The following is a 27,800-nucleotide window of genomic DNA, read 5'->3' on the forward strand; positions in this document are numbered from 1 at the left end:
AGTAGGGATTATTGTAGCAAATTGTATAATACAGCATATACACAGCCATTTCTGACTTCCACAGTTTTATAGTCTCATGATTCTGCATATATAGGCATGACTATAACTGAGATGTGGAATAGTTAGAATTTTATAGTCAGTGCTGGATGTAGGAACATTGCCTACAATGAATGAATAACATTTTAGTGACAGTGCTGCCAAAGTAATGCATCGCAGGGTTGCAGCCACAGGGAAATGCCAAGGTAAGTGCTGGTTACTGGCAGGGAATTAAAGCTGGATTCACCACCAATCAGGAAATGATGACATTTTATAGCAATATGCCACCACTTCTTAGTGGGGAAACTCTTCTAAAATAAATTATAATCATATAATACAATTAGTGACCTTAGAATATTCTAAATAGAATACAAAAAGTATTATATAGTTCAATAACGTAGTCATGTACAAAGCCGGAACTACTGTGCAGAGTCCGGAAATTGAAGTGACAGTGAACTTCAGTACAGACATGCATATTAGACTTGTTGTTAGGACAATGGGAAAACATTCTGTGAACTTAGATATACTGTCATGTTGATTCTATACATTAGGGGAGTTGGGATTTACATGGATCTGTTACAAATCAAATTAATTACTTTACATAATGATTATTTTCCAAACTACAGACTGGCCAGTAATAGGAACATCATGTACAGAGATTAGGCGCCACCAAGTGGTGTATCAAGAGAATGCAATTACTATAATGTATCTGATATGCAGTAAACACTGAAATGTTTTAGGATATTTAAGAAGTAATATTACATCACAACAAGTTTATTATCTAATATATTATTATCTAACTTCAATATATATATATATATATATATATATATATATATATATATATAAATTTATTTCTGTGTACAGCAGTGTCCCAGCCTCTGAGTGTAAGGGCTAATGTTCTTGAGCATGTTATGGTGCTGTACACAAGCAGGGGCAGGGGGAAACATAAAAAACGACACCAACTCACTTCTTCCCATTCACTCTAGCGCTGGATCACCGATTCAGGACCCCCACCGGGCTACAGAATCTCCACCAGAGCCAACGTCACAACCTGGCTGATAGACTGGCTGCTCAGCCAGTCAATGACGGGTGGGACAACGCAGCAGTCACTGATTGGCTGAGCGGGCTGTCAATCAGCTGGGATGGACATTCTTCCCCAAGTCGTACCAACATCACAACTCGAAGGAAAATTGCCTCTGGCGGGGTAAGGCAAGGTTGATTGTTATTTTCTCATTTTCTCCCCTACCCCTGCCCCCTGGCAGATTTTAGACAGTGCCGGACTTCTCCTTTAATATAAATTTTCTACATGAAATCAAGATGTTAAACAGATAATTATTATTATTTTTTTTAGCTACTGGGGTTAAAACTTATGACTAAAAATTATCTGAGCTAAAACTTTACATAGTTTACAAATCTCATACAAAGTTTTTCTAGTCTTAAAACATGTTCACTATTGCTTTAGATGTATTTAGAAACTTAAAAGTATTATCCAGGAATTTTTTCATAAATTAGCTCAAGCAGATGGTAAGTAAAAAAAAAAAAAAACTTGCTTCGCTGTCTTCCTTGCATCATCGCTGATATACAGAACTTTCAGGATCGGAAGAAAAAAAATCATAAGGGAAAAAAAAGATAAATGAACATTTTACAATGCAAAAGACCTCCCTTGTCTTTTTACTTCACTTTACTTTTGTACTTTTCAGTGACTAATTTATGGCGGTAATGTAACATTAATTATCATGAAATCATTGAAAGGGTTAACCCTCTGACTGCAATAAACTAAAGTCACTGATAAGTAGATGAGAACAGTCAGTGAAGGAAAAGAGGAGGGGTCACCCGACCACCAGACCCCTGACGGGCGCATTGTGGCAACACTTTACAACTCCCTCTCCCCGATATAGAGAAAATCAAGTTGTTGGGTATTTACACAGCCCTGCTGCTCCAATCCTCAGCGGGGCGGCTGTGTTAGTGGTGCAGCAGTATTGCTGGTCTCTCTCCTTCCCTTTCCAGCCCTGTATGCTCACCACCCCAACCCCCCTCCACCACCAGGAAGGTGCCAGTTTCACTGGCGTGTCTGGCAGCAGGCAGGGAGAGGATTGTGCAAAACAGAAATACACTGTAAAGTTTGTTCCTGTCTCCTGGTGCTGCGCCCTGGGAGGGGCCGCCCTAGGCTTTGGTCCCCCAGCGGCTGCTGGTGTGGGCCACTGTCTCTTCTGGTGCTGTTTTAGGGTGCATTCACACGTACAGGATCCGCAGCAGATTTGATGCTGTGTTCAGTTATTTAGATCAAATCTGTTGCGGATCCGCAGCATAAAATCTGCGGCTATGCGGTGTGTGTGAAGCTACCCCTAATATTTGAAGAGAAAAGTTCTGTCATGCCAAATCACCTGTGACTCTATACCAGGGGTAGTGAACCGTGGCAAAACTACAACTCCCATCATGCCTGGACAGCCAAAGCTTTAGCTGTGGCAGAAGACCATTGCTGACTTCAATGGGCTGCCTGAACCATCTAAAGAGCTGACAGGTTGTCGCTCACTTTCCTGGATTACCGTGCTGTGTAATATGGCCTTTAATTACACACTATGGAAGAGATTTATCAAACATGGTGTAAAGTGAACGTGGCTCAGTTGCCCCTAGCAACCAATCAGATTCCACCTCATTCTCATTCCTCACAGACTCTTTGGGAAATGAAAGGTGGAATCTGATTGGTTGCTAGGGGCAACTGAGCCAGTTTCACTTTACACCATGTTTGATAAATCTCCCCCTACTGCCTTGCCTTACTGCTTAGTACATGAGCAGGGACCCCTCTTTTTAACAAGAGTTCCTGTTTCCATACTGATTCACCCAAAGAGAATCAGATTTTTTTGTACTATTCAGAATAAATTAAATTTTTTCTATTTTGTTTGCTCATCTCTGCTCTTAATGGTAATTAAAGAGATTGTGCTGTGCTACAAAAACATGGCTGCTTTCTTCTAGAGACAGCATCACTCTTGTTTCCAGTTCAGGTGCGGTTTGCAATTAAGCTCCATTCACTTCAATGGAACTGAGTTACAAAACCTGCACTGAAACTGGAGACAAGACAGCACGTCTCTGGGAGGAAGTGGTCATGTTTTTGTAGCACTGGATAACCCCTTTAATACCATAAACTACTCCATTATTTATTTATTTGTTACTATAAAATACCATATCCAAGATTACAAATTTGAAGCAGTCTTATCATTGGGTAAATTGTAGGTTTACACGCATTTTAGTATAAAAAGACAAAGAATTCTGATGCCATTTGCTCCTTTTGCTTTGGTTAGAGGCCACAATGTCTGGAAAATGATGCAAAATCTTTTTCATTCAATTTCTCCTAATTCATTACTAAGAATTTCTAAGTAGTTTCACAATACAGCGTAAAATGAAGAAATAGGAAGCCCCAATGTTAAAAAAGCGTTCCATTATATTTAAACTTTGTTTTTGCTTTTTTTTTGGGGGGGGGGGGGGGAATTGACAAGACAGAAAATGTCACATTTTTAGTTGTAAAAAGTTCTAAAACATAATGTTAAAGATTAAAAACCTACCCTAAAAGTTCTATCTCGCAGTCTGGAGACATTAAAATGTCAGAGAGGATTGTAATTGCTTCAAAATCCAGATTATTCTCACCAAGCCTAAGGAGTCAAGTTACAAAACACAGATGTTAAATAGACAGTCATGCAACGTTCACATACATACATATACAAACATTATTGTTCTTCCTTTGGGACTGACATTTCGATACAGATGCTTCTGAACCAGAGGTGTAGCTAGAGAAGAATGAGGGGCATATGCCTGAGGCTCTGAGTGCAGATGGAAATCATAGTGTGCCAGAAGCAACATTCACTTGAAAAGAAAAGAAAAAGAAGATTGGAGAATATGCATCATTACTTGCAACCCCAGTAAAAAAAAAAGAAGAAGAAAGAAAAAAAAATTATAATTATATATATATATATATATATATATATATATATATATATGAAATGTTGTATATATAACGTTATATATATAACATTTTATATATATATATATATATATATATATATATATATATATACACACACACTGTCCCTAAAATCAGATACAAGACACAGGAAGTTGGGATGGGGTGTACCATGGGGGAGACAGCTGTCCCTTGTGTAAATACAAGTATACCTACTATATATACCTACTATATGTGTAACTAGATGTGTAACTGTAGATCAGCACAACCTTATATGCAAGCAATTACTAAAGGCTGTAAGGATACCAATGTGAGACAGCATGGCAGGGGGGTGCACTGGAAGAAAAGTAGCAGTACAAAAGTACAATGAAACAAAGAATCCAGCACTCACCCAGAGTTGTACAATCTTCAGTTTAATCTAGACGTCGAGTGCAGGGCAGGGAAGGGGGAAGATGGTATGCGGGCACGTTTCTGGAGGCATACCATCTTCCCCCTTCCCTGCCCATCACCCGATGTCTACATCAAACTGAAGATTGCTACAACTCTGGGTGATTGCCAGATTCTTTGTTTCATTGGACTGTGCAGACAATGTAAAGTACTGCTCCCGGCTGTACTTTACATTATCTGCAATGGCTAATTGGATCGTGGGCACAACGGAATGTGCCTGAATTCCAATTAAAAAGAAGTAATGTTAACCTGGCCGGTTGAACATCTACAGTACTGCAGTACCGGCCAAGTTAAACGTTTAAGAAAGTGGCCATTCTGTGACACGGCCATGTCACAGAACGGCTGCTGTTTTACCATGTCTGAACGTGGCCTTAAAGCGACTCTGTACCCACAATCTGACCCCTCCAAACCACTTGTACCTTCGGATAGCTGCTTTTAATCCAAGATGTGTCCTGGGGTCCGTTCAGCAGGGGATGCAGTTATTGTCATAAAAATAACTTTTAATCCAGCAGCGCTGTGTCTAACGGCCGGGGCTTACATTTGTATATGCATTAGGCTGGCACACCCTCTCTGTCCTTCCTCCCTCCTCAGCATTAGGAATGATCCAGGCAGATTGCTCCCTATTCCCCACCTATGTGTATAATGAACATGGGCTGGATCGTTAATACAAAAAGAGCAAAAGTATCAGCTCACCCTGTGGTTCACTTTTTGTATTGGAGGCTCTCCGTAACTGAAGCAGGTGAGATCCTTATTGCGGGCCGTTCCCCGTTAGTCCATAAGTCAAGGAAGAAAGTTGATGATCTCCAGCTTCATAAAACGTACTCTTTATTTACTTCGGCAACATCATAAAATTACACACATTTAAAAACACGCCGACGCGTTGCGAGGTAGACCCTCTTAATCATGGCACATAATACAAGTATACAGGGAAATAAATACCCTTAACATGATGTGACGTCTCCTATGGGAGCCAACCACGCCTATGGACAACACCTGACTCCTGGAGGCCACATGACCTACTCACATCAGGCTATGGGAAAAATGCGTACCGGATCAGACTAATGCATTATCAGTATACAAAAAATAAATCACTCTTATAGTTTAGTCCCTTTGGGTACCTTGTCCCAAACTTCAGAATCCAGTAGGCTTTGGGAATGTGTGTAATTTTATGATGTTGCCGAAGTAAATAAAGAGTACGTTTTATGAAGCTGGAGATCATCAACTTTCTTCCTTGACTTATGGATCGTTAATACACCTGTGCAAAGCTCAAACAGCAGTAAATGTTGAGGAGGGTGGGAAGGAAGGACAGAAAGGGTGTGCCAGCCTAATGCATATACAAATGTAAGCCCCGGCCGTTAGACACAGCGCTGCTGGATTAAAAGTTATTTTTAGGACAATAACTGCATCAACTGTGGAACGGACCACAGGACAGATCTTGGATTAAAAGCAGCTATCCGAAGGTACAAGTGGTTTGGGAGGGACAGATTGTGGGTATAGAGTCGCTTTAATCAGCATTTGCTGGATATAGTCATGGTCATGTGAACTTTCTCAGCAGGATCTGTGCCAGAAAGTAGAATTGTACTGAAGGAAACTGAGTCAAATCTCAGTTCACACTATGGAAATCTCAAAGTTCCGCCTGTCCCATTGATTCAATAGGATGTCACATGCACACTACTCTATCTGCAATGACAATTCATTGATATCCTATTGATGTCTGCCTCTAAAATTCTGCGCAAATTCCGTAGTGTCAATGGACCCTTATACAACCAAGTAGGACTTAGTAAATATTCTGAAAACGTTTAAAGTAAAATAGAAGTTGATTACTTACCATAATCTCTTACACCGATGAAGATATGGCTGCAACTTTTTCAAATAGCCTGAATCCACATGTGTCGCTGTTAAATCAAGTTCATCAATTTCCATGGGAATAAGGTCCAAGAAATATGCTAAGACGTCATAGTCAATTGGTGAGAAAATGTTATCACTCACATTGACACGTAACATGGACGGGGTTATCCTATCGGCCAAACTGCTCATTTGCTGTTCAAACAAACAGTGCAGTAGATTCAGGATATAGCAGCCAGTTTCACAGTGTTCAACAATTGACTTGACCAACCATGATGTGTACATTTCTGACTTCTTGCTTTCGCCAAGGTTCAAATGTTTTGAAAGAATTTCCTGATTTCTCGCCGAAAGCAATCCTGAAAGAAACCTAAGAAGTAAGTCCAAATACCCACATCCAATGCCGAAACTTTTCTGTAAATCTACGTCCATAATGTCTTCGGTAACGTTTTCAGCATGAGCATAATAGAAAGCCGCAAAAAATTCCTGTATTGTAAAATGAGTGAAGGAAAGGACGTTTTCTGTATATCCGAGCTCCTGTACACAGGTCGTATCAAGAAAACTATTTACAATGTCTCTCGGAAGTTTATGAAACCTTTCAAGGTCTTTTTCGTAAAATAAAGTTTCGTGCTTCAGAAGGGAGTGGTAGGCAATTTGACCCAAACCAAGAATACCGTGTAATACGGCATCATCTTTGGTACCATAGACTTGATGTACATGATATTTTAACAAAACCAATAGATAATGACAGTAAATGTCGGTCATTGTTTTTGGACGTTCAATATGAAGGGTCGAGATTCCTTTCAGAACACTGCAGACGATCCAACAAAATGCCGGAATGTAACATAATGTAAACAGAAAATGATTCTCCTTCACCACCGCAAACTGTACACTTCCCAATTCCTTGTCTCCGAAGAATTTTTGAAAATAATCTTCTATTTCCGTAACAGAGAATCCAGTGATTATCACAAAACGTTCAATACACTCAACAGGTATGTGATTTATGACCGCTGGCCTACTTGTTAGTAATACAGTGGCATCCGGTAGCAGTTCTCCTTTGATTAAGCTACCAATAAGCTGAGGCATTTCCGCTTTTTCATCGGGATCATATACATACTGCTCCAAGTCTAGTTGATTGTATGACTTAAATTCATCAAACCCATCCAAGATCACTAAAAGTTTTTGACTATTTTTGAAAACATCATCTAACGTTTGTGACAAATGTCCATGCTTTTTACATATAACTTCCCGTAAAGTTATCGGCCTATTAATTAAGTTGAGGTCTCTGAAAGTGAAATTTAGCACAAAGTCAAAGTGTTGGTACTCTGCTGCATTCGAAAAATCCACCAAAAGTTTTTGAACGAAAACCGTTTTCCCAATTCCCGCTACGCCACTCACAAGGATTTTATTAGGTGCCCTCCTCTCGTTCAGTTTATCGAAAATCTTGTTAAGCTTCAGCTTACACTTGTCTTCTTTTTTGTTTTGCAGGTGTATTCTTTGTTGACCAAATGTCAGTAGCTCGTTTTTCTTCATTTCTAAGCTGTAGTGTCCATTTACAAGCAGAAGGTTTACAAAATAGTCTGAAAAGTAAAATTTATCACCGTGTCTACAGTTATAGAAGTTAATGAAATCACTTCTGCGTTCGAGGATTTTTTTGTGTTTCTGTATACATTTTGAATATTCTGAAAAATAAAAAGGAATGTTGTTACCATGTTACCTATAGGTCAAAGCTAATGACATTATTGTAAAGATCTAACCATGAAGTATTCTCATTATCACAAAATATCCACTATTCACAGGTTCCTATTGGACGGCCCGATCATAAACAATAAACTAGCGCCGATCTGCTCGTTTACTGAGCAATTACATGGGCCGACTATTAGGCAGAAAGGGCTGCACAGACATCGTTAGCAATGTCCATGCAGCCCTTGCCTTTAGTGTAAAATAATGAAGCATTAACTTACCGTACCATGCTCCCTGGTGTCCTTGGGCCTTCCTCAGTGTCCCCAGAGGCCTTCCCCGATGCCTGCAGCTCCCCCTTCTCTTCTGGTCCCTACACTGACAGGCCGTTGGCCACTCACCCAATTACTGGCTGCAGCCGGTCCCAGCCACTGATTGGCTGACTGGTCGCAGCCTGTCATTGTAGAGACAGAAACAAAAGAGAGCAGAAGGCAGAGCTAAAAAGATGGGGGGAAAACCTCCGAGGACACCGGTGAAGGCCCGATGACACCAGGGAATGTGGTAAGGTAATACTTTATTTTTTTATACTACAATCATCAGCCGTCGGCCGAGCATCGCTATTACAAGTAGAGATAGACGTCCGATGCCCAATGACTTTAGGTCTGGACCTAAAGAAATGATCAGCCGATGATTGTTTCATCGGCTGATTGTTCTCTTTATTACACGACCGATTATCATTCTGTGTAATGGGGCCCTAAGAGACAACTTGCAGATGACCACTGGGACCCCCCACGACAATATTTACAAAAAGTTGGCTTGCGGATGAAATTAGTAGAAAACTTCATGCTACATGCTATAAATCTGGACTTATATCATAAATGCAGAATCAATGGAAAATAGGGGGAAGGGGATAACAGACACTTGGAAAAGAGATACGCACTTTACCCCAGTCTGAGTGCTTTATTATTACTACAGTATTTTTCATTTACATTATAATCTACATTTTTACTTACCACTTTCACTGGTTGGTTGTTTTCTAGTCGTTTTAACTTGCTGAAAGAGTTTACAAAATATCGATGCCTTCTCTTCTCCAAGACAATATATTATATCTAATAATTTTCTCACTTGCTTTCTGGGGCCTCCTTCATAGGCCACTTCTTCATAATCATCCCTGGATAGTAACCGTTGTTGCATGGCATGATCAAGAATAGAGACAATAAAATATTCCAGTTCATTCACCAGTTCAACGCGATATTTTTGGACAAACAGAAGTGAAGGTGACCTAGAAACCCATGGAAATAAATATACCATAAGATATGCATATACCATAAAGTCAGTAAAACCATTAAATCCTATATATTTTTTTTTTTATTTATATGGGTGCACTATTCTCACTCCCCTCACTTTTCTGCATAGGAAAACGCTTTAAAGAGTACCTGTCGTAAGGTTTTCTCACCTGATTAATGTACAGTCGCTCCTGACGCCGGAAGTTTAGGTAACTACGATTAGTTCCGTGCACAAGCCCTACTAAATTTAGAATAGGATTTGTGAAGGGAAACAACCCAGCATGGTCATATCCATAGTAACCTGAACTTCCGGCGGCAGGATCGACTGCCTGCCGATCAGGTGAGTAAACTCAGTAACCAGTATGACCTACTTATGGTGTGCCACTACAGTATTTTAGCTATGGCAGCCAAATGGGCAAATTTAAATAGTAACTTATTATATTACCTATTTTGTTGTAATTTTTGGTGCACCTACTACAGCTCTGTATTATTCATTATATGAGAAATAATTATTACAAGAATATTCCCCTATGAAAACTCTTGGGAAATCTAAAAATTGGACGTGGGCAAGGGGTGGGGGAAACATAATAAAAAGGTCATACTTACCTGTCCCCTTGCCCCCACAGTAAAGCCTCGCCAGCTTGGTGACCGATATCCTCCTCCAGCAATGTCACATCCTAGCGAAGAAATGTCCGCTAAGCCAGTTAGTAACTGAGGTGGGACCCTCTGCCATAACTGGCTGAGCTGGGATTTGGTGATGCTGTGAGAAACTGGAGCCCGACGGTTGTCAAGGAGCTGGTGATGCTGCTTTGTGGAGGCACGGGAATGGGTAAGTATAGATTCCCTATTATGTCCCCCACCCCATGCTGACTGGAAAAAAAATACAATTTCTGTACTCAAAGGTGGATGTTTATCAAGGTCTGGGCCAACTGCAGGGGCCGATTAACTTTACCATAGGCCCCAGGCTGTTCACCAAGCCTGGCCCCCCCCCACCCCACTTTAACTATACCTTTAGTATTCCTCCTCCATAGTGCAGACTGTACAGATCCTGAGGTGACATGAAGTCACATGTTAAGGTCCTTCAGTATGTTCTTTAATGTTACTAAATTGTCTTCTGGCAACACTTTTGCCCTGATTTGTGCAAAATTGCAGTAAAAATGCTGTGATTTTTTGCTGTACCCAGGAGACAATACTCCACAGAAAGTATATGTCTGTTTGGGTGGCCATTGGCCCCCCAGGAGCTCTGGGCCCTGGGCTACCGCCCAAAATGGATCTATTTTAATCCGCTACTGGCCTACTGTCACACATTTTTGCGCAAAGCATGTGATTACACAAAATTTAGTGACTCTTCAGTGGTCTGTGCCCCTCTCACCAAGTGCACGGGAAGGTGGTGTAGCATTGTATGACTACCGTAGAGGCAGTCTAAGATATTCTGGATTTGTTAAGAGGCTTGTGCCTCTTTAACTCCATGCATGCCATACAAACATTGGTAATACTTTTACACTTTGTCTTTCACATTTTCACATTTAATTTTTTTTTTTTTTTTTGGTGCGGCAGAGCACAAAGCATCTGGATATATGTATGTTTGTGGATATGGACTGCACTTTACTGCAATGGCTATTAAAGCAAAACTGTCATTTAAATGAGTACAATCAAGCGAGTACAAGCAATTTTAAGACACTCTGTAATAGGTTGTAATAGGTGTAATAGGTTTAATAAGGTAAAAGAGTTTCCTTCTAAATTCAAAAAGCTGTTTTCCTACCTCCCCCATCACTTCAGGAGAAGCAGAATTTCTGTGTCCATTATGCTCTATGGAGAGGTTGTCAAGGGGGGTGAGTGAGCACGAAGAGGCGAAAAGCAGGTCTGTACAAAATAACATCCTGCAATCTTCTCGCACAAAGTTCCCAGATAAGGACTGATCTTTATGACCTCTAAATCCAGTGTTTTATGTGCCAAGACAGTCTGCAAACTGTACAGCTGCTTGTCTCCTCTTCCTACTCACTTATCCCCCGCAGTCCCTCCTTCCTCCATATGTTATAATGGACTCAGCAAATCCTTTGCTCCTCTGTAATGAAGATGGCTTTGCCTGATAACGGCTTTGCCTGATAATAAGTTTCTTAAAATCACTTGTACTAGTGATTTCTACAATAAAAATTTAAATGACAGTTACACTTTAAGTAACCAGAAACACTTCATTCTGTGGATTGATTCTTCATCCCATTTTTCTACATTCTGGAAGCACAGTGGGAAATATGAAAGGTACCATGTTTCTCCTTGACCTACCAGCTATCTAACAATTTTAGAAGTTTGGAACCTGAATTGCAGCTGACAGATTCATTTTAAAGTTAGTTCACAGAATTCTTGTACATGTTGATATTTTGTTAACTACAAGTTATATTTAATGTAGGGACAAGCTGTTCCATATAAACAACACCAAGAAGCAATTTAAGATGTTCTAAAAAAAATGGTCAAGTTGTAACTTTAAGTAAAAATTTCCTTTCTGCTTTTTAGATTATTTATATTGTCGAGAGACTCTGACATGTCCCCAGACCTTATAATTCATTTTTTTATTGCATAGATTCTTGTTTACTTTCAGTTCAACTTAAGGTGGTCACTCTTCTTAGGGCCCTATTCCACCGGACGATTATCATTCAGATTATCGTTAAAATGTTCGAATTTAAACGATAATCGTTCGGTTGAAATGCAGTTAACAATTAACGACCGAACGAGAAATCGTTGATCGCTTTATAAGACCTGGACCTATTTTTATCGTTGCTCGTTCGCAAAACGTTCGCATTGAATAAGACATTGTTCGGTTGTTCGCAATAGATACGAACGCAATAGCGAATAAATTGCGAAGAAAAAACGATCGCAATTATGATCATAAGTAACGATTATCGTTCCATGGAAATGAGTGAACGTTTTTCGGTCTTTTGCAATAGCGGTCGTTTGAGATCATTAATCGTTAACGATTATGCAAACGATAATCGTCCGGTGGAATAGGGCCCTTACTGTAGATACTGTCCATATCAAGCTTAGGGAACAAGCTAGAATATAGAAGCCTAGATAAGGCACTGTGCCTATGTGACTTGCATAAGTACCACAGATCTTTCATTAGGGGGTCCAGAAGGGCCACCACCTGATAAAACACTCAATGCCTATTCTAGGGATAGGCTATCAATGCTACAGAAGTCCTGTAAATGGTCACTCCATCTAACACAGACCATGGGGGGAAGCAGTTCTCACCATGCATTTCACTCCACTCGTATAGAGATTAGAGATGATCGAACAGCGGAAAATCCGGGTACCGCCTGGAATTCCGGGATTCAGCCTAGGTAATAGGCTGTATCCCGGAATTCCAGACGGTACCCGGGCTGTCTCCTCCTTCCCCACGGACCAGGAAGGCATCGGGAATCAAATGCGGAAGGTTCGACAAGGTTCGAGTTCTATAGAACCTAAGATTTTACGCTGTTCAATCATCTCTTATAGTGATCAGTAAGGGTTTAAACACCCAGGCCTCCACTGATCAAAACTGCCTAGGCCCTAGGCCATATCAAGAGAAGAAGTTACAAGCCATCTACTTGAGATTGGCGGCCCTCTGGCATGTACCCAAAATGCAGCTCATTGGACTTACAGTACTTGGAAGTGGAATTTCTGGTGCTGTTGGACCTCTTTGCTTGTTGTTATGCCCTAGAACCGTGATGGCACTCGCAAGCAGAGCATTTCCTCCTGAAGAACGGACCGAACCAGACCGTTCTGCAAGTCGGTGAGTATGTGGGGGTGGGGGAGAGGTTTTCGCATGAAGGTATGGGGGTCAGGGTGACTGGGGTGTGTGTGCTGGTAAAGGGATGGGGACAGGGTCTGGGGGGGGGGTGTATTCTGGTAATGTGATGGGGACAAGGAGTGTATGCTGGTGAAGGGATGGGGGCAGGGGAACTGGGGGTGCATGCTGGTGAAGGGATGGGGCAGGGGGGGCTGGGGGTGTGCTGGTGAAGGGATGGAGCAGGGGGACTGAGGGTGTCTGCTGGTGAAGGGATGGGGGCAGGGGGTCTAAGGGTGTATGATGGGGAAGGGATGGGGCAGGGGGGCTGGGGGTGTGCTGGTGAAGGGATGGAGCAGGGGGACTGAGGGTGTCTGCTGGTGAAGGGATGGGGGCAGGGGGTCTAAGGGTGTATGCTGGTAAAGGGATGGGGCAGGGGGGCTGGGGGTGTGCTGGTGAAGGAATGGAGCAGGGGGACTAAGGGTGTCTGCTGGTGAAAGGATGGGGGCAGGGGGTCTAAGGGTGTATGATGGTGAAGGGATGGGGGCAGGGGGACTGGGGGTGTATGCTGGCGAAGGGATTGGGCCTGGGAGGCTGCTGGTGAAAGGATGAGGGGACAGGGGAACCGGGGGCAGTAGCGGATTATAATAGGTCCGTTTCGGGCAGTAGCCCGGGGCCCTGAGCTCCTGGGGGGCCCATTGCCACCCAAACAGACTTATACTCTCAGTAAAGTATCGTCCCCTGGCTACAGTTCTGCCATGATTTGCAAATATTGCCGCTTTTTCAGGGCATTATGACATTATGTATCCTGTACTACGATAGTACTACCATAGTTACAATGGGGTTAGGCGCCCAGGCTTGGCGAACAGCCCGGGGCCCATGGTAAAGTTAATCTGCCCCTGACTGGGGATGTACTCTTATGAAGGGAAGGGGGGGCAGGTGGACTGGGGGTGTATGCTGGGGAAGGGATGGGGACTGAGGGTATATTTTATTGTTATTTAAACTATGAATATCGTAAAATTATGTTTTTTTGTTTTTTTTTTGTTGAAGTGACACACCACCCGCGTTATGCTTGTTTTTTTTGCAGAATTTTGACACATAAAGCTGAAAAGACATGTCAAATGTTTTTCACAGGTACGCTTTAATTTACCTCCTTCAAGTGAATACAATGTCTGTTGTTTGACACTATATACAATATTTGCTTGTTATTTCTGATACAATTTCCCTACATTGTTAGCCATCATATTTAGTAGCTATTTTAGTACATTTCTTAAGAGAAGTGAAAGAAATAAGCCAGACTGTAGTTTGCCCACAGTGTATCATCATGTAAACAGGAACTTAGCAGGAAGCAGAAGTGCTCATTTCATCTGGCACTAAATGTAATCTCCGTATATATTCATATATTCAGTCTGGTCACAGATTAACAGGTTTTCCCAAGAGCTTGTGTTACAGCTGCTTATAGTTAATAAAAAAAAAAAAAAGCTACAAAATAGAAAGTGCCAAATATTTAGTATATCACTGCAAGTATTTCCTAACACCTTTAAAATCATTAAACTTTATTATAATTCCTTAAAATTGACCAGGACAGAACAGCATACCATAAGTATACCATACTGCATGGTAAACCAAGCTGGCTCTGCTAGACTTATACTACTAGATAAATACGTAATCCTTCTGGATGGGATTCAACTCACCGGTGGGGCAAAAAGATTTTGTGATGCGAAGGTAACTGCCTCAAATAACCATGAAGAAAAAAAATGTAGCACTCACAGAATGATATGAGATTTATTGCAGGTAACAGATGCACAGGCCAATGTCCATTTCACAATTCACAGGTTTCTCAAGGCCATATATCATAGTAATACCTACCCAGTACCAATATGGCACATTGAACCGCCAATGACTCACAATACAGAGTAAAAGAAGAGTATTCGGTCAGATGGTTAGGCTAATTCCAAGTTTACTGCTAAGGCTCCGTTCACACAGAGCAAATCAGGCGTAATACCGCTGCGGAATTCAGCACTGATTGGCTGATGGGGACTGACAGGAGTCGGGAGCCTTACATGCAGCCGCGGCACCGAGCAAGTAATGTATGCTTCGGACGTGGGCTGCGGGCAGTTAAAGGGGCTGGGTTACATACTCATAGCAGAATGAAAATGAAAATGCAAACTCGCAGCCTGAAATCCGCTGTGAATCCGGTACATGTAAAGGCACCCTTAGGAGGTAACAAAAGTAGTTACTTGCAGATGATGTCTTCATAACGACACTTCTTTTCAATCCTAGTAAGAAATTTCCACTTGTTTCACTTTCCGCCGAAAAAACTGATTTCGCCGCTTGATACATGTCCCCCAATGTGTATACGCTCTGGCCGGGATCCCATAGAAAAACAGACTGTGTTCCACACCGTACAAAGTACGGCCGTTGTGGCAACAATGGCCGTACTTTTATGTAGTGTGAACATAGCCTAAGGGACTGGATAATTGGAAGTGTCTCTCCCTATTAAATCCTTTCCAGAGTAGATTATTTATGTATTGGCACTTACTGTGCCATTTTACAATGCAAAAGGTCCATTGGATAATAAGGAATCAAGAATAAGGTGTAGGACCATAAAAGAATAAAATCAAACCATTCACGAAAGTATTTTATCACCAGATTTCTACAAAAAAATCCAACTTTTGGAGCTTCATCAGGGAGAAGCAAAATAGCATTAGGCCGGGTTCACACTATGTAAAATGTTTGCACAACTACGGTCGTTGTTATGAAATACGGCCGTTGTTTTTACATTACGGTTTGAATCTGGCCTTAGATGTGATCCTGTGGTTAAGATCAGACTACAATACTGATGGTTTGACTCCTAGATGAGCATTTAATAAGGAGAGACATTGCCCGATACATATATATTTTTTTGTATATATGTTGTATCAACACATAGGAATTTTATACCAGGAATGAAGAGAAATGTGGTCATGAAGATATCTACTATAAGTAACTACTTTTGATAATCTCTATTCTCCTCAAGTAATAAACATACAATTGGCGCACTGACCAAAACTGGTGGTCCATAGCAGTTTTTACTTGAACATAGGCCAATGGTATATTGATACATGAGTTTATATACAGTAACAAATTATTATAAAGTTTTAAAGATAACTCCAGTGGGAGGGGGGGGGATTTAAAAAGGCCCCCCAAACCTAATTTTTCTTACTTAGCCTCTCTGTAGAGACTGTCTTTTCTCGAAAATTCGCCCTTCCCAGGATCCCCACTACGTGCTGATCAGTGTCTTCTGCTCTTCACCACTTCCTGGTTTGGCCGTTCAAAACTCCTGCCTCTCCGTTCAGCAGCTCAGGTGGCTTACAGCTTGGTCAGCCAATCAGAGCTGAGGAGCTGTCAGTTATCTGGTGAAGCTAGGTAGGTCAGCCTCCCTTTACACAAGATGTCGGCGGCCGAAGATGGTCCATGGTCAACAGTGGTCACGTAAGTATAAATTTTTGATGCTTCCGGTGGGGAAAAGGTCGAGGAGGGGGGACATGGGGAAGGGGGCCAAAACGGTAATTAAAGCACATTACAAGGTTTTATAACTTTGTAATGTGTTTTAATTGCTGTGGAAAAAAATGGCCGGAGTTGTTCTTTAATGGTTTTAAAGGTGTTACGAAATTGCTATGGTATAGTGACCATTCACCATTCATTGTGCTTAAATTAGTGTTTAATAGTCTAAACAGTCTTAGGGTAGCTTCACACGTACCGTATCGCTGCTGTTTTTACGCAAGAAAATCTGCCCCTGTGATTTTAGACACAGAAAAATCGCATAAATTGACCTGCGTATTATGTGCCTAATTTACACTGCGTTTTTTATATATACATAATATGCAGGTCAATTCATGCGATTTTTCTGCATCTAAATAGCAGGGGTGGATCTGCGATTTTCTTGCGTTTTTCTTGCGTAAAATCAGCAGCGATACGGTACGTGTGAAGCTACCCTAAATCTGACATTGATAGTGAATCACCCGTGGAGTGTATTTTCCTAGAAAGTTTGATAGACTATTCTTCTATGAATTCCCAACTTGCAACATTCAAGTTAAACAGATATACTTCTGTTCCTTCTTTTTACTGACCCACCCAAAGAATTATTACTTCTTTTTAAGGGTACAAACACACACACCATAAACGCAGCAGATACGCAGCAGATTTGATGGTGCAGATTTGATGCTGTGCTCAGTTAGATCTAATCTGCTGCGTATCTGCTGCATATCTGCTGCGTATCGCAGCAGAAAATACGCTGCATATACGGTGTGTGTGTTTGTACCCTAAGGGTACAAACACACACACCGTATACACAGCAGATACGCAGCAGATACGCAGCAGATTTGATGGTGCAGATTTGATGCTGTGCTCAGTTAGTTAGATCTAATCTGCTGCGTATCTGCTGCATATCTGCTGCGTATCGCAGCAGAAAATACGCTGCATATACGGTGTGTGTGTTTGTACCCTAAGGGTACAAACACACACACCGTATACACAGCAGATACGCAGCAGATCTGCTGCAGATTTGATGGTGCAGATTTGATGCTGTGTTCAGTTATTTAGATCTAATCTGCTGCGTATCACAGCAGTAAATACACTGCGTATACGGGGTGTGTGTTTGAACCCTGGGCCAAGGAGAATATCCACTTTATAAAGCGATGACATCACTTTATAATTCATTAAAGTCTGATCTCGGAGACTCTAAACCAGTGCTTCTTATGCTGCGTTTACACGGAACGATAATTCGCCCGATCGTACGATTAACGATTTCAAAGTAACAAATTATTTTTCTTTATAACGATCAGCGTTTAGATGGAACGATATATCGTACGGAAAAATTCGTTTTGCGATCGCTTAAGCCTATCTCGCACATAGGTAAAATCGGTGAACGACTGTTTACACTGAACGATCTGCTAATTTTTTTACGAACGACGATTTAAGAACATGTTCAAAGATCAAAATGAACGATTTCTCGCTCGTCGTTCGATCATTTGCTGCGTTTACACGTACGATTATAGGTCAAATTCGATCTTTATCGTGCAAATTCACACAATAATCGTTCCGCGTAAACGCAGCATTAATTCCAGTCCTCAGGCCTCACCAGCAGGTCATGTTTTGAGGATTTCCTTAGTATATCACAGGTGATATAATTATACTCAGTGCATCAGGTATTATCACAGGTGTTCTTTGTATGGGATATCCGCAAAACATGACCTGTTGGTGGAACATGAGGACTGGAATTGAAAAGCACTGCTATAAATGATCATGAGAATGAAAGGGATAAGTTGCAGGTCTCCACACAGTGGGAAAAAGAACAAATGTTCAGTATAAAACTTAGGGTCCTTCTTCACATTGCCTTTACACAGCACAACCAATCGAGTGGCCGGGCCGCACAAACAATCCCATTATCTTTTGCGCTGCCATTTAAATTAATTGTTATTGGCCGCTCATGTCTTGCGTTTTCCCACTCCTCAGCTGATCACTGACACTTTTATGCTTTGTAGCAAAGCTCATTGTCGATAATCAGCCTGTAATAAAGGAGCGCTACAACCCCTCCTTTCTCAGGCTCGGTGGGGATTCTCACTAGTCACGGTATATCTTAGTGATATACAATCTATGGGGGAGATTTATCAAACATGGTGTAAAGTGAAACTGGCTCAGTTGCCCCTAGCAACCAATCAGATTCCACCTTTCATTTTCCAAAGAGTCTGTGAGGAATGAAAGGTGGAATCTGATTGGTTGCTAGGGGCAACTGAGCCAGGTTCACTGTACACCATGTTTGATAAATCTCCCCCAATGTCTTTCCCACCAGAGGACTGGAGAATCCTCTGGTGGGCCCCCAACTTTACACCCTACACTAATGGTGTGTTTACACAGACAGATTTTTGAAACCAAAGCCAGGAAGAGACTATAAACAGGAAACGGGTCATAAAGGAAAAACTGAGATGTCTCCTCTTTTCAAATGCATTCCTGGTTTTGGCTTCCAAAATCTGTCAGATAAATCTGCCTGTGTAAACGCACCATAAGGCTAAGTTCACACAACGTAAAACTACGGCTGTAGTTTTGCGGTGTGTATCATAGCCTTATTTGTAATGGGATCCCGACCGGAGCGTGCACACATCGTATGCGCTACGGCCGGGATCCTATGCGGCGCCGGAAAAAACTGACACGTCAGTTTTCTGCTGCCGGAATTCAGTGAATTCCGGCCGCAGAAAGACCTGTCAGTTCACACAGTGAAGCGAGCGGCTCAGGCCGCTTGCTTTACTGGGTGCTATGGGAAGCTCTGATGCGGGCGCACGCTGATGCGCCCGCATCAGAGCTCTGCGGCCGGAAAGATCACCCGGCCGGGGTCACAGAACGGCCGGTCTCATACGTTGTGTGAACATAGCCTAACACTGACTGATATGTCATTTTTCACTGGTTCTTCATTGGTCGGCCCCCAGGATCATTTCCTCTGGTGGGCCCCATATACCCCAGTCCGACACTGTATACAATCACAATACATGATAGATATAACATTTTTTCTTCTCAATACTGGAAAAAAAATCATGCCATTTGTCACATTACCTTTTTTTCAGCCAGATGTTGAAAACAGTGTCCCCCTCTTCAGCGGTCATCAGCTCCTCACCCATGTATAGTCCTCTATAAGGGCAAATCATCGGTCATCTTCCGGTGGTGCTGCCATGCTCTTACAAGTTCATGACGTATTGATCTGAATTAGAAATCCATTGCTCCTATACTGGAGATCACAGAATAACTGAGATAGCAATGACCGTAATTCCTCTCAATTCTGTGTCACTACCTCCTTTCAAGTGTATAATATTCCCATTCATAGTTTCCATTGCCTGACACACCCAGTACTGGCAGATGTCAGTCCTTGTGACAGAGCTCATACACGGACGCACTCGGCCGTCCCATAAGAAAGTAACACTAGACATGTGACTGCCACGGCCCGGGTGGAATATGACTATTCTCGGACTGTATTGCGAAATTAGGTAGAAAAACTTAGAAGTGTGTGAGTCATGGACTGAAGAATGTCGAGTGATTACAGCTGGCGAGCGTGGATAACTGAAGTCTGTGTTACTGTAGACTGCGCCCCCTGCTGGACTAAAAGAGTCATAGTAGAGAAGACTGAGAAATAATAGCAAAGGACCTGGCAGAAAAAATAGTAATGAGCAAAGCAAATCAGGTGACTACAGGCAACAAAGACTATCATAATGAAAGTCATTGATACTATACGTGACCTTATTCCCATCTGATTGAGGGTAATTAATTTTTGCAAGAATAAGTAAGTGAATGCCCGGATGTCTGCATAGATAAGGCTGGGTTCACACTATGCTTTTGCAATCTGTTTTTTTCATCAGTTTTTTGCAAAAAACAGATGAAAAGCGGATGAAAAAAACAGATGCATTTGTGTGCATCCGTTTTAATCCGTTTTTTCCATTGACCTCCATTGTAAAAAAACAAAACAAAACGGATCTGTTGTTTTTTAACGGACACAAAAGTAGGGTCAGCTACGTTTTTGTGTACGTTAAAAAAGGGATCCGATTTGATCTGTTTTTTTTTTTTTTATAATGGAAGTCAATGTAAAAACTGATCAAAACGGATGCACACAAAAACGTAGTGTGAACCCAGCCTTACTAATAAAATGTGGTCTGATTTGAGAAATGATAGTTTAGCTATGATTGGTTGCTATAGGTAAGTCACACCGACAAGGAAAGTGGACAAACACTTCCTCAAAGGGGTTATCCAGCAAAAAGATTTTTTTTTTTTTCAAATCAGCTGGTTTCAGAAAGTTATATGGATTTGTAACTTACTTCTATTTAAAAATCTCAAGCTTTCCCATACGTATCAGCTGCTGTATGCCCTGCAGGAAGTGATGTTTTCTTTCTAGTCTGGCACAGTGCTCTCTGCCGATATCTTTGTTTGAGACCGGAACTGTCCAGAGCAGCAGGAAATCCCCATAGAATCAGTTCCTGTCAGGGACAGAGGTGGCAGCAGAGAGCACTGTGTCAGACTGAAAAGAAAATAACATTTTCTGCAGGACATACAGCAGCTGAAAAGTAAGTTAAGATTTTAGATTTTTAAATAGAATTAAATTACAAATCTACATAACCTTCTGAACCAGTTGATATGAAAGAAAAATATTTTCATTGTATAACCCCTTTAACTCCTTCCCACTCTGCACCAGAACGTGCACTTTAAACAATAGGTCATTTTCTGATTACAACTTCCCTCTAAGTCAACTGTGAATGATTTATCAGCTCTTTATGTTAGCCTATATCACAGTATTTGCTGAACTCCAGTAAAGCAATATCCACTGCTCCACCTTTAAACAACACTCTAGTCACATAGTCAATGAAATCCATATGATTAGTTTGGCATGCAAATATAATAAAGCCAGTGAATAAATAACCACAACCCCAAATATTGTACTGACATGTTAACTGCATTCCCACTCCCACTAAAATGTAAAAAGAGATGCAAAATGTATAGTCTTTACTAGGGATGGTCGGTCCCAACCTGGTTCGGGTCGGTTTCGTATGAACCCGGACTCTCGGCAATGATTCCCGCTGTTTGCCCGCTCCGTGGAGAGGGTGGATACAGCGGGAGGACCACCTGGAAAACTGGGATACAGCCATAGCCATAGGCTGTATCCCAGTTTTCCAGGCGTTCCTCCCGCTGTATCCACCCGCTGCACGGAGCGGCCAGACAGCGGGAATCTGATGCCGAGCGTTCGGGTTCATACGAACCCGAACCAAACCAGGTTGGGACCATCCCTAGTCCTCACATACTTACCCTATAGGTAGCTCAGGCATCTAACTTGGACTAAACTCTCTTGCATGGTTCCTAATTAGAAGAAGACAACTGTAAACCAATGTAACTGAAACAGATACTAGGAATTGTCAGGAGATATAAGTATTTTTAAAATAAACTAGATAAAAAAAAAATCTTCTTCCTCTCTTTTTTCCTCTCTTTTTTTAGACTTTTTCAGGGACTCTACTTCACCTTATTTCCCATTATCTACTAGAAATTCACTGCAAGGCGCTTGACCTATAGTTTAAAACCTACTATTTATTTCTACTTAAATATTTACTCACAAAACAAGGATAAACTAGATTTTCTTTAAGGGAAGCACCATGTATCAAATAACTGTAATCGGTGTGTGGCAAGTGGCAAGTACATGCACACACCTGTTCCATACAAACACACTAGGAGACACAAGTGATACTGTATGTAACTTTATCGCTTTATTCAGTGGCGTAGCTATAGGGATCGCAGCGGTCGCCGTGGCAACCGGGCCCCTATGCTAGGAGGGCCTGCTGTCCCCCCTCACTACTTCCTGTCACTCTGCAGTTCTCCTGAACTGGCGGACAAAATGGCAGCCAGTTCAGGAGAAATGCACTAAGCCTTCCCTGCCTGGACTGACAATCTGGTAGACAACTGCGCTAACCAGATTGCCAGTTCCTGTGAGGCCGCCTGATGTAATGCTGCATAAAAAAAAGTAACAGGCAGCGCAGGGGACAGCCCTTACTTCCTGCCCAAGGCCCCATCCTCCTTCCAGAGCTACCTGAGCATCTGCTGAGAGCCGGAACCCCTTACATGGCTCTAGGAAGAGGAGGAACATGAAGTCTGCTGCACTGGTCCCAGGACGCTGATCAGTAAGAGAGGAGGAAGCTCCGCCCATAGACTGCCCGGCAGGAGAGGAGAGCCACATGTATGTGTAGCAGGAAGGGTGCAGAGCAGTGTGTGTATTACAGGGATGGAGCAGAGCTGTGTGTGTATTACAGGGATGGAGCAGAGCAGTGTGTGTAACAGGCAGGGTGCAGGGCTGTGTATTACAGGGATGGAGCAGAGCTGTGTGTGTATTACAGGGATGGAGCAGAGCTGTGTGTGTAACAGGCAGGGTGCAGGGCTGTGTATTACAGGGATGGAGCAGAGCTGTGTGTGTATTACAGGGATGGAGCAGAGCTGTGTGTGTATTACAGGGATGGAGCAGAGCTGTGTGTGTAACAGGCAGGGTGCAGAGCTGTGTGTATTACAGGGATGGAGCAGAGCAGTGTGTGTATTACAGGGATGGAGCAGAGCTGGGTGTGTATTACAGGGCTGGAGCAGAGCTGTGTGTGTATTACAGGGATGGAGCAGAGCTGTGTGTGTATTACAGGGATGGAGCAGAGCTGTGTGTGTAACAGGCAGGGTTGTGTATTACAGGGATGAAGCAGAGCTGTGTGTGTATTGCAGGGATGAAGCAGAGCTGTGTGTGTATTACAGGGATAGAGCACAGCTGTGTGTGTAACAGGCAGAGTGCAGGGCTGTGTGTGTGTATTACAGGGATGGAGCAGAGCTGTGTGTGTATTACAGGGATGGAGCAGAGCTGTGTGTGTAACAGGCAGAGTGCAGGGCTGTGTATTACAGGGATGGAGCAGAGCTGTGTGTGTTACAGGGATAGAGCAGAGCTGTGTGTGTGTAACAGGCAGGGTGCAGGTCTGTGTATTACAGGGATGGAGCAGAGCTGTGTGTGTATTACAGGGATGGAGCAGAGCTGTGTGTATTACAGGGATGGAGCAGAGCTGTGTGTTTAATATGCAGGGTGCAGGGCTGTGTGTGTAATAGACAGGAAAAGTGGAAAGTGAGGACAATGGGTAAGTGCTGCTCACATCCTGTACAGTGTTTCCTAACCTGCAGCTCTCCAGCTCTGTAGCATTGGTTGTGACGTGGATTCGGTACAAATATGGATGTGTATTTGGGTCAGTAATAATGAATAGGTTCAATACAGTTCTAAATTATGGATCTGTAATTGCAGACAGTATTGGGCCGTATGCACACGTCTGTAGCACTCAGGGCCGATTCAAGGGTTTCTGCCGCCTGAGGCAAACCTCAGGCGGCCGCCCCGAGTGATAGCCGGCATCCCCCCGGACCCCCACCCCCACCCCCACCCCCCCGCCGCAGCAGCAGCCATCTACTCACCTGTCCCACACCGCAGCCGGCCCGCGATCTCTGCTGTCTCCACATCCCATCAGGTCCCGCGATGTCACCCTGCAGCTGTCACGGACCTCCAGGCTGTGGTGAGTGAGTGGGGTGATCGGGTCGCGCGGGGCGGTCCTGCGCGACCCGATCACCCCAGCGCGTCCCCCACCGACCCCGGGCACTCACCACAGCCTGGAGGTCCGTGACAGCTGCAGGGTGACATCGCGGGACCTGACGGGATGTGGAGAGCGCGGGCGATGGGACAGGTGAGCGGCCGCTGTCATTTTTGTTAAGTGATACTTAACAAAAATGACAGCAGGGGGGACATAATGCCGCCCCCTGCCGGACCGCAAAATCTGCCGCCTGAGGCGGAAGGCTCATTCCGCCTCATGGCAGAAGCGGGCCTGGTAGCACTGTCCGCAAAAAAAGTGCATATCACTATCTGAATGTGGTGCGTTGTAAGCACCCCTGATGCACATACGGCGGAACATGAAGTCTGCTGCACTGGTCCCAGGACGCTGATTAGTGAGAGAGGACAACATGTCCCCTGCAGGAGGAAGCTACACCCACAGACTGCCCAGCAGGAGAGGAGAGGAGGACTATGTTAGTGCTTCTGTGTACTGTGTGTTTCTGTATGAGATATGTGCCTGACTGTGTATGTACATGATATGTGCCTCTGTGTACGGCATGTGTGTGTTTGCGTGTGTCTCTGTATGGGTATATATATCTGTCTATATGTGTATATGTCATTGTATGTGTATGTGTCATATGTATGTTCATGTCCATTTGTGTATATGGGAATGTATGTATGTTTGTACCTTTGTGTACAGCATGTCTGTTTATGGGTATATATGTGCTTGTCTGCCTGTGTGTATGTGACTGTATGTGCCTCTATGTATGTGCTTGTGTGCACAGCATGTCTGTGTCTCTGTATATGTGCCTGACTCTGTGTGTATATAAAAGAAACAGATAACTGATGTCAGGGAGACCAGCCAAACGATAACCCTGCCGACTGCTAACAGTAGCCGGCAGTGTTATCGTTTGGCTGGTCTCCCTGAGATCAGCGATCTGTTTCTTTTATGGCTCTACTAGGCATTGCATATGTGTGTGTGTGTGTCTATGCGAATATGTGTCTGTATACATGAGACTGTGTATGGTTGGCTACATAAAACTTGTCAGATGGGAAAATGCCTAAAAAGCCAAGCATAACACCTATGTATATGTTTATATGTGAGCAAGTGACCCAAAACAACAAAATTCACCGCAGTGCACATTGCACCACCAATTTTGTTTTATTTATAGAGTGCGGGGAATTATATTTTGTGGGGGCTGAAGGGAGGCTTTGTATGCCAGGGCTGCTTTGTAGTCCCAACGTGGCCCTGTCTCCCTCCCTATTCAGTTGTATCAGCAGTTGCTAATACAGCTGACTATACTGCTGGTAGGAGCTCCAGGTTGCAGAACTACAACACCCATCATGTCCAGCTGCCAGCTCATGATGAGTGTTATAGTTTTGCAATCTGTGTATCTCCTGGTTGTAGCACTACAATCTCCATCATGTCCTGCTGTCAGTTCATGATGGGAGTTGAAGTTTTTCAGCTAGCGAGTCAAAGATTGGGAAACTGTTATTAGAGAATGACATAGTACAGTCCATTAAATATAGGAGACAGTTGCACAGTACAAGAGGTGGAGGCAGTAGTACGGTACATGAGGGAACAGGGAGACACATTGGCACATAAGGGGGCGTCACCTTAGAGTAATTGGATGTAATGTTTTTGGCCTCTGACTGCGCCTGATCGGTTAGGATGGGGGGGGGGGGGGGGGGTAGGGTGCCCAAGCTATAATTTTGCATCAGGGCCCATCAGCCTTTAGCTACGCCCCTAGCTCAGAACTCAGCAGCGCAAAAGATCATCCATCGGTACTGCAGTACTGACTGGGATGATCTTTTCTGAGACCGTCCGGGTCACAGAACGGCCGGTCTCATTCCAAATGTGAACATAGCCTTAAACTTTGTATTTCTTTTCACTGACAGCATGTACTGAATTGTATGATGGGGTTAACTGTGCTTCTGCTGATTAACTGTTCGGCCTGCTTGCAGAGACAGTGGGCGAGATTTATCAAATATGGTGTAAAGGGACACTGGCTCAGTCGCCCATAGCAACCAATTAGATTCTACCTTTCATTTTCCAAAGAGTCTGTGAGGAATGAAAGGTGGAATCTGATTGGTTGCTAGGGGCAACTGAGCCAGTTTCACTTTACACCAGTTTGATAAATCTCCCCCATACTCTTTGGGGGAGATTTATCAAACTGGTGTAAAGTAGAATTGTCTTAGTTGCCCCTAGCAACCAATCAGATTCCACCTTTCATTCCTCACAGACACTTGGGAAAATGAAAGGTGGAATCTAATTGGTTGCTAGGGGCAACTAAGCCAGTTTCACTTTACACCATGTTAGATAAATCTCCCCCATTATGTCTGATCAATTCTAGCTTCCAAGTCCATCAAAGCCTTTTAAGGGTCCTATTACACTGGGAAACTACAGCCTAATCATTTTAGTAAACGACCGTCGATCTGCTAGATTGGTGTTCATTTACTAGATCTATTACACAGCCCAAGGGCAGCAAGGGCTAATTTGGCCTCTTTGTACCCCTATATAGTAGTATGGTCCCCTCTGTGCCCCAGTAGAGTAGTTAGTCTCTTGTGCCCCTATATAGTAGTAAGGGTACCCTCTGTGCTTCCATATAGTAAATATACAGGAAAGTTCTGTGTGACAAACCTATCTTAACATTTTGATCCTCAATACACTATGCATCATATAACTCTTGTCACCAACAATAGTATACTGGAAACCCACTAAACAATTTATACAGAAACAAAAACATGGACACATAATTCCACGTAATAATACCTTTTATTACTAAAGATTAAAAACGTAACAATAATAAGATTTAAATCTGTGCTCAAGAACAACCCAATACAAAAATTGCACCAACACAGCCAGATGTATGGGATAATATACATGTAATATTTGCACAATGCCCTTTATATATGTAAACATCCATAATATCAACTCAGACACACAGGGATTGCAGTTATAAGCCCCTCTCTATCTGGCCTTGCACAACCAAGTAGTTACAACTTCTTACCCATGCTAAACTAGTGGGAGGCCATATACCCCGACAGGCGTTTCGTGTTATGATGCTTCCTATGGGGGCATGCCGCTACCACTGTCTTGGTCCCTTTTGTGCTGCTCATCAAATGAGGAAGTTGTGCCCTGCTGGATCCCTATCATGCACGCAGCCGTTAGCACAAGTGTGACCCGAAATCTGCCACGGCAGCATAACCCTCCAGATCATGCATCAGATCCCCGGTCATGCGCAGATGGGTTCACTGAGGTCAGCCCAATGGCGCACTCGCTCACTCTGCCAACAGCGTGCCCTCATCCAGTCACTAAACAATGAATCCCATATCCCTTAGTCTTAGTAATAAGGTCCCCTCTTTGCCCCACAAAAAAAAAGTAGGCCCACCTCTGCAACTGTATAGTAGTTAAGGATCTCAGACCAATTGGGAGAAACGTGACCCCCAGGGAAAATTCCAGTCTCCCTCCAGATCAAGTCCCCAATAAATCATTCCCCTACTTTAAGTAATGCTCAGTTCACTAATGAAAACAAATTTGTATAACACAGTAGGAGTGGAGTGCGAGCACTCATTAAGTGAAGCACACACTCAGTTCAGTAATGAAACCCAACTTGTATGACACAGTAGGAGTGGAGTGCGAGCACTCATTAAGTAAAGTGCATACTCAGT

General features: G+C 42.9%; 1 protein-coding gene across 1 annotated transcript in view; it reads right to left on the bottom strand.

Annotated features, from left to right (window-relative positions):
* LOC138797021 (NLR family CARD domain-containing protein 3-like) overlaps positions 1-19,940 on the bottom strand; it is a 42,020-nt gene extending 22,080 nt beyond the window's left edge. The window contains exons 1-4 of the mRNA XM_069976800.1: positions 19,598-19,940; positions 8,977-9,245; positions 6,270-7,965; positions 3,600-3,686 (exon numbers count right to left, since the gene is read on the bottom strand). Coding sequence (XP_069832901.1) covers positions 3,600-3,686; positions 6,270-7,965; positions 8,977-9,245; positions 19,598-19,689 — 2,144 coding nt within the window. The 5' untranslated portion in view covers positions 19,690-19,940. The remainder of the gene's footprint in view (positions 1-3,599; positions 3,687-6,269; positions 7,966-8,976; positions 9,246-19,597) is intronic.
* Positions 19,941-27,800: the final 7,860 nt, after the last annotated feature.

This window comes from Dendropsophus ebraccatus, chromosome 7, assembly GCF_027789765.1.
Source record: "Dendropsophus ebraccatus isolate aDenEbr1 chromosome 7, aDenEbr1.pat, whole genome shotgun sequence".
Taxonomy (NCBI): Eukaryota; Metazoa; Chordata; class Amphibia; order Anura; family Hylidae; genus Dendropsophus; species Dendropsophus ebraccatus.